Consider the following 8,659-nt stretch of genomic DNA (forward strand, 5'->3'; position numbering starts at 1 on the left):
CATGTATCAATAACAATAATAATGTTTGACGGCCATATTTAAAAATCAAACTCACACACATACCCAATTGACTAACATTGCAAATTGACATAAATTGTCTGACATATTATTTCATTGATTAACTCAGCATGATGAAACTCCTTCCGAGCTCTACATGTTAGCTCCATACGTCATTTCCATTTAGAACTCAAGATATATTTTTTTGCCTTAACGGCCATATTGCAAATCAAAATCATTTCACCTTTGGATTGTCTCCCCTTCTATGGTATTATTAGTTATTTGAAATGATAACATAACTAGGAAAAAACTTATTATTATGTATTTGTACATGCTGTATAATGTACAATGAAATAAATATGAATATTACACATTCAAATATTGACACAATACAAATAAGGAATACCATTGTATGGACTTGGACCAATACCTGGATTTAAAGGGACAATTCAGTCTAAGAGAACATTAAAATTTGCATATATATCGGAGAAAAAAACCAGTTCTAATTGAAATCAGATCAGTCGGTTTTACTGTGATATGCCTGAAAAGCCCATGGTTGTGATATGTGTGTAGATGTTCAAACTCGCTCACTGTCCGTCATTACACATTGTGGTGGAACTTCTTGTATGCCGAACCCTGTCCCTTGCTCGTAGAGAAATGCAACTTTTGTCTAGAAATGCTCAAATTGCTCTGACAGTAGTGTGTTTACCTTATTAAGTAAATTGTCTTTCCTAAAGATCATTTTATCACCTTCTCGGTGGTTATGTAGCTTATATGTTTAACATGATTGACTTTGGCTCGGGTATGGGTACAGCGTCCATATTGTACCTGCTTAAGCGTGTTGATCAACGATTTGATATTTCAACGATATTAATTAAAACACTAAACAATGACGTGGAATTTGTCAATATTTCATGTTATATGTTTCATAAGAAATGTAGAATAATACATTTATGCCTTATTTTACTTCTTGGTTATGTAAAAGAATTAGCCTGAGTGAATTGTCCGAAAGAACTAAAGACAACAACGTAATCTCGGGTAATATCGGCTTTTACTGTAGCAACAAAAAATAACATAATACATTTCTATAACCTCATGTATATCTACAATACATTATCTTTGAAATAAATAATATGTGCAGTTATTATATCTTCCTTTTTTTCCAAAACAAAGTCTGCAAAGCTATTTTAATTTACTTATTTCAACATTTCACCAAACTATTTTTTTTCAATACAGTGTTTCAACTTCATTTTCAAACAATTTTATTGACAACGAGATAAGACATCAGGCATTGTCTATATAGGTCTGCTACCTAAAATAAAATTATTGTTAATAAAAATGTTTTTAAAAAGTATATACGCAACAAAATTTCAAATAAAATAAGAATTAAAAATGATAAATCAAAAAGATAATTAGATTTCAAATAAATCTAATAGACGTCTTTATAAAGGGACATAACTCTATCTAAAAAAAAGTAAATTTAAATTATATTTGATATTCTTTACTATACACGTCTTTTCCACATATCTAAAATCAAAGCAATTATCCTAAGACTAATCTAAATCATCTTATAATGTTATTAACTCCTGAAATATAGCTAATTTCCTACATCACTGTGCTCCAAAATATGCTCTGATGTTCTAACGATATATGTAATTTCTCATTTAAACAAAATACTTAACACTTTTTGCGTCGTTTTATCCGATATAAACAATCTAGAAATTATAATTCAATTCCGCCTCACTACTCTATAGTACGCTCCAATATTATATTGGATTATTTGTACAAATATTACAACTCTAAATTGAATTATAAAATTATTTTTGTTCTATTTTGTCTCTGCTAAACGCTTACAAGTTCTATGTTCGATAAGCAAACCACACCAAAGCATTGACATAAATTTACCGTTGCATATTTTAATAACAGTTTTCTATTCTGGTTGTCCCTTCTTGTCTTTAATGCTGCCAAAATAGCTTTTATATCCGACATTTCCAAATCCTATATAGTATTGAGGTAGTAACAATGTAAACTTAATCAAAAATTAATTTCACAAATTGAATCCATGCCATTCGTACGAAAGTACTATCACTTAACAAAACAGATACTCCAAATATTTAAGATTATATCTCTGTAAAATAAATGCATGTTAGTTTTTTTTTAATAAAGGCACTTGAATAATTGGCTTATAAACAAACAAATTGGCAAGTTTATAATTAAAGGATAAAAGGGACAGAACTCCAACAGTCTTAAAGTGTCTTGAAAGCAGACATATTTTAAAGCTCATCCGATTAAAATAAATCATTGTGTCAATAATACTAACATTGATATCTACATTGTAAATCTAACAAGTAAGAAGCACCTCATATGGATTTGGTCATCATTGATCATATTATTGTAGAGAAAAAAATATCGTTAAATCTAAACAAAACATGAAAAAGTCAAACGTAAATATGTATATAACCTAACATAAACTACGTTTATCATTACATTCATAGCGAAAAAGTTGATATAGTAATATGTTGGCGATTGTCCTGGACATCATGGAACTATTTGGTCCATACAGCAGACCTTTCGTGAAGGTGTTTCGCGATGACCTTTGTTTTGACAATATTTTGTCTTTTTTCATAGAGCAAACATGTAAAGGCACAATTTAACATCAAGTCATTAAACCCTAATTTTCGAACAAATGATCTTAAACGGATAGTCAGTGTAACATCAAATGTATCCTGCATGTTTACGACTGCTCAGGGTCTCCTAAAATTAGTATATATGCGTGAGATTTGCCAAATCAAGTTACTTATCTGGCGAACATATTTTTATTCTCCACTATATTACTGTAAATTGCTTACGTTGTGTGAGATTTTAAATTCGCGACCTCGCCTATATTGCGATTCATTCCTAACGCGAAAATGAATTCATCGCGAAGTAATTGATAATATGATGTTGATCATAGGAATGAAATTGAGATATGTCGACTTTTGATGTCGCCAACCGTCTTTGTAGACTTTTAATTACCTTCTACATATTTAAGCTATTTCTGGTTTAATCCTTTTCTATTCCATTTCTACTTGATGTCTACCATAACTCAGGTCTAATATTTCCTCAGACATCGCCTGGTTGGACCACATCTACAAGTTCCTCAGACGTCGCCTGCTTTGGACCATGTCAACAAGGTCCTCAGACAGAAATTGCCTGCTTTGGACCATGTCAACAAGGTCCTCAGACAGAAATTGCCTGCTTTGGACCATGTCAACAAGGTCCTCACACAACATTGCTTGCTTTGGACCATGTCTACAAGGTCCTCAGACAACGTTGCTTGCTTTGGACCACGTCTCGATTTCCTCAGACAGCGTTGTCTGCTTTGGACCATGTCTACAAGGTCCTCAGACATTCCTTTGCTTTTGGCCATGTCTAAAAGCTCCTCGGACAGCGTTGTCTGCTTTGGACATGTCTACAAGATCTCAGACGTCGCCTGCTTTGGACCGTGTCTACAAGGTCCTCAGACTTTCCTTGCTTTTGACCATGTCTACAAGGTCCTCAGACATTCCATGCTTTTGGCCATGTCTAAAAAGTCCTCAGACAGCGTTACCTGCCTTGGACCATGTCTACAAGATGTAAGACGTCGCCTGCTTTGGACCGTGTCTCCAAGGTCTTCAGACAAAATTGCCTGCTTTTGCTATGTCTAAAAGGTCCAAAGACAACGTTGCCTGCTTTGGACCATGTCTACAAGGTCCTCAGACAGCGTTGCCTGCTTTGGACCATGTCTACAAGGTTCTCAGACAGCGTTGCCTGCTTTGGACCATGTCTACAAGGTCCTCAGACAGCGTTGCCTGCTTTGGACCATGTCTACAAGATCTCAGACGTCGCCTGCTTTGGACCGTGTCTACAAGGTCCTCAGACTTTCCTTGCTTTTGACCATGTCTACAAGGTCCTCAGACATTCCATGCTTTTGGCCATGTCTAAAAAGTCCTCAGACAGCGTTACCTGCCTTGGACCATGTCTACAAGATGTAAGACGTCGCCTGCTTTGGACCGTGTCTCCAAGGTCTTCAGGCAAAATTGCCTGCTTTTGCTATGTCTAAAAGGTCCAAAGACAACGTTGCCTGCTTTGGACCATGTCTACAAGGTCCTCAGACAGCGTTGCCTGCTTTGGACCATGTCTAAAAGGTTCTCAGACAGCGTTGCCTGCTTTGGACCATGTCTACAAGGTCCTCAGACAGCGTTGCCTGCTTGGACCATGTCTACAAGGTTCTCAGACAGCGTTGCCTGCTTTGGACCATGTCTACAAGGTCCTCAGACAACGTTGCCTGCTTTGGACCATGTCTACAAGGTTCTCAAACGTCGCCTGCTTTGGCCTCCTCTCCCACAAGTTCTGCTACTAAAGTTAATATCTTTTTCCATGCTGCCTTGATAGCACCCAGATCCAAACCGTCCATTCCCGCTGTGGCGTAATCAATGAGGTCGTGAGTTACCGGGATCATCCACTGGAATCAGACAAAACACACAGTAGAATCTCCAAACTATTGCTAATACTGCATGAAGGATGTAATTGTTTAGATGTAGCAGGTTTTGATTATAAATAGTGATACAGTTGTTTTCTAGCCGAGGGAGTTTCTCTTTAGCTTAGTCGATAATGTACGGACCAGTAAGCCTGGGGTCAGCAAGAATAGGAACAAAATTCGGATCGCAAATTCACTCAGCAATTTGACTTTTACAGCATAATTTGATTTGAAAAAAAATAATGTGTTGTATGTATAATACTTCGTTAAACAATGGATTTAAAACTACAAATTCTACTACGAAATTAAAATGAATCGAGGAAACCATATCCATCAATTGCAGTTAGTAAATGATACAATAGATTAATTAATATATTTGGAGATTTAATGTGCATATCATGAACTATTTCTATACTGCAGCCCCTCTTTTCGCGGGCAATTTAATTTTGCATATTTTAATTTTTGAGAATTTTGCGTATTTTAAATTTTACGTATTAAAAGATTGGTACCTTTCTTGTTTAGTTTGGTTTGGGTTTAAATAGTTTAAGGTCCTATTTAACAGCCAGTGTCGTTTAAGGACGTGCAAGGTTTGTTGTTGGGGAAAGCCGGAGTACCCGGAGAAAAGCTATCCATCAGAAGTCTTTCCCTGGCAACTGCCTCACATGAAATTTGACATCTTAACAACTCGACACCGCTTCCCCTTTCCATTGTGTCTCGGTTGCATTAAATAACAAGGTAACTGTATTTACCATGAACTCTTTCACTCCAACGTCTCGTTTTAGATGGGCCAGTGCTGTTTTCCGTACCAACTCGATCAGACAGTCCATGTCATCCAGACTATCGATGTAGGACTCCATGGCGTACATGACACTCAATCCGTGGGCAACCATTCGTCTGTTACTCTTCGTGGTCTCACTACCAAGGTAATAAACAACGCTACAGCACAAGTAACGTATGCCCTATAGGATTATCCCGATCACATGATCGTACCATTGCAATGTCACGAAACACCGCGAAAATATCATCCCCGAGAAAATAACCGACAGATCTGCTATACAGTAAGTAGATAAGAACCTTGTTATAATCATATTTTCAAGCTTCTATTTATAGCTTATAATCCTATCATCTTACCCATCGTAATCAAGGTCCTTGAGGGGGACGTTTCGGAACGACTTGAACATTTGTTGCGCATCAGGATACCTTTCGAAAAGCCTGAAAAGAAAACATATCTATGTACATTGTATTGGCACAAACGGAGTGAGAATATTATTGTATCACTTGTTTCACTTTGTATAGGAAAACAAAGATATGCATATTGCAGACTCTCAAAACAAGATCGCTCTCAACATGCATCTATATCAAAAAGGAGAATTTCCTATGCTCTCGTTTAAGCGAGTTGCCGAAAGTTCTTGATTGTTGATAATGTCCTTATAAAGGTTAGCAGGTCAAACATACTGAGGAGGTCATTCAACCCCATCCTTGATATTCCATTGGTTATTATCACTGCCATCATAACCCCTAAACTATTGAGGGTGTTCTTAAAAGTGAGCATGAGTAAATCATAAAGTCAAATTTAAATATCCTGTCTAAAAATTAACTGTTAACTCCATTTGTTTATTTCTAGTCACCCCTGGTTCAAGCAGTGGTATTTATCGGGATATATAACGACTATAATTTATGTGGTTTCATTCTCTTCACGTTCTCACGTCCGCAAATAAACGTTATGTTATATGACTATACATAAAAAAAGGGGCGATAATTCAGAAGAAATTATTTTAATGCAATATAAAAATTAAACTCATACTTTACTTTCTCAATTACAGTTTCTATCGTCTACGCGTATCCAGTAGGGACTGGTCTGACGAGGTATGATACGTTTGTGATCATGTGCAATATAGGATTTCGATATATTTGGAAAAGCATAGAAATGTTATATGTTGGAAAAAGCATTTGTTTAAGATGGAGGTAAATTGAATGAACGTATATCACGCCTAGATGGTTCACTAACACGGGTAGTATTCCTTACAATCGTGTACTTACTTCATGAAAAGCTTCACGCCATTTTTCTTCTTATTCTCGGCCAGTATGTTCCAGCTGTCCTGTAGTAGCTTTACTTCCTCGTCTGTGAGTGGTTTGGAAGAGTCCGCCATTGTCTGTGCACTTAACAAAAATATGTTGTTTTCAGTTTCCGAATTCTTCTAACTGTATCTATATTTCGACCTTAATACTTGGTATGTAGTTAACTTAAATTGTTGACCTTCCTAATTGAAGGGATGATGGTATTTGGGCCATGTATTTGACAGATAAAATAGGTGTTTTGCTTTATCGTCCCGACAAACCTGACCTTTAACCCGTTATATACTTATGTACTTTTCTAACTTCCCTGTGACGCCTGCTAAAGCATACAGGATTGAACCTGGCGAATTTTTTATCATATCAGATCACCTGCCTGATATCGATATAGAATAGGAATTCACACACATACTTTTATAGTCACTGGCAATTACGCAAAATATAAATTTGTGTATCAGATAAGCTGAACTAATTAGCTGAATAACTAATTAATTATCTAATTTTCCATCCATTTGATATTTACATTTTAGATATGTGTTCTTTATGTACCGTTACCAACGAAAATATGACGTTCATTTTTTGCATGAACATATTTCCCCCATGGAGAACGATAATGATACAGCACATGCACGCCTTTTATATATGGAAATATCACATTGGCAAAGTCCCTGGATATCAAACGAATTATGTGTTAAAATAATTATTATTCGAATAATATTTACATTTCGACAGATTTTCATCACAACATACTAAATCACAATGAAATGTTGTTTTTTTAAAGACGCTATACATGCTTGATTTACAAAATTTGGAGGGAAAAAAAGGAGTGTACTAAATCATATCAAATGAGCAGAATTATAACACGAACGATGAATATCAGGCGAATTATGTGATATATTTATTGTTGTAGTAATATTGATATAGGTTGAGACTTTACACGTATTATGTAATACCAAATTGTGAAATATTTTTGGCGAATTACATGATAAACATCTAAGTGATTTATGAGGATAACACTTCAGGTGCGACTAGCCGTGTGCAGTGCGGTCGCTGATTGATAAGTCAGCGATAAAAACCAGGTGTGTGACCTGTTTTATCAACACCTGATATCATCTGCTGTCCTGTAACGATATCTCACTTTTTATCACACATATGTATTTATGCACAACTATTATCATGTATTTCACAAGTAGAACGGGGTCAATGTCGTTGTTTTTGTCTAGACAAGCTCAGAACTAACTATTTATCATTCTTCTGACACTTAAACGTATTTGATCGATTCGCAGGACACTCGCCCCTTGTTATACAAAGCATGATTTAAAAGTTTTAGATTTTATTGAAATCACCATCAAGTCAGGAAATTCTATTCCTTTATTTATATAATTGCTTTAATAATTTATGTTCTAAATGTATTGAATTAAGACTTGCGTATAATCTATTCAATGTAATTTTAAACCAGTTGAAGTGTGAATATCAAGGATGTAATTTTGTATTGTAATATGCCCTTGAAATACGATGGGGTAATAATTTATCTGCATTGCATAATAAGTTGGTATTAAATAAAGTGATGAAACGTAATTGTTACATGGAGATCTATGTATTTCAAAGAAATTCATTTCATATTACGAGTACATAGAAACTAAATTTTAAAATACTTTAAGCCAATTACATACTTTATATTTGTATTGTATCTCGATTATTTACGTGAAATTCTCGATTTCGTTGAATTACGGCACGAAACAAATATTTTGGATTAAGAAAATTGTTAATGTAGAAAATGAAATACAGAAGTTTAAAGAACATTGCCAGTGGCATTAGACAGCGATAAATCACATTCAAACACACGCACTTACTTATATACTAACCTTAGGTAAATCCGCGCTGAGTTACTCGCTGTCTAACTCGTTTACTGGTAGTCTGTTCAAGGTACCCTGCAATACTAACATTTTAACCAGGGTACAATTCCAAATCGGGTGGAAATGTGCACAAACATCTAAAAATCTTTACTTTGTTTACCAAACAATCAGATGTCTACATGATCAGAGTCACGTATACGATTGAAAGTGACTGTGAAAAAATACCACCCGTAGG

General features: G+C 35.4%; 1 protein-coding gene across 1 annotated transcript; it reads right to left on the reverse strand.

Annotated features, from left to right (window-relative positions):
• Positions 1-326: 326 nt before the first annotated feature.
• LOC138336034 (globin-like) lies at positions 327-8,616 on the reverse strand. The gene is made up of 5 exons (XM_069285299.1): positions 8,434-8,616; positions 6,536-6,655; positions 5,627-5,707; positions 5,245-5,410; positions 327-4,480 (listed from the first exon to the last, which is right to left on the reverse strand). The coding sequence occupies exons 2-5, from the start codon at positions 6,643-6,645 to the stop codon at positions 4,331-4,333; spliced, it is 507 nt and encodes a 168-aa protein (XP_069141400.1). The 5' UTR covers positions 6,646-6,655; positions 8,434-8,616; the 3' UTR covers positions 327-4,330.
• Positions 8,617-8,659: the final 43 nt, after the last annotated feature.

The sequence above is a fragment of the Argopecten irradians genome, chromosome 12, assembly GCF_041381155.1.
Source record: "Argopecten irradians isolate NY chromosome 12, Ai_NY, whole genome shotgun sequence".
Classification (NCBI taxonomy): Eukaryota; Metazoa; Mollusca; class Bivalvia; order Pectinida; family Pectinidae; genus Argopecten; species Argopecten irradians.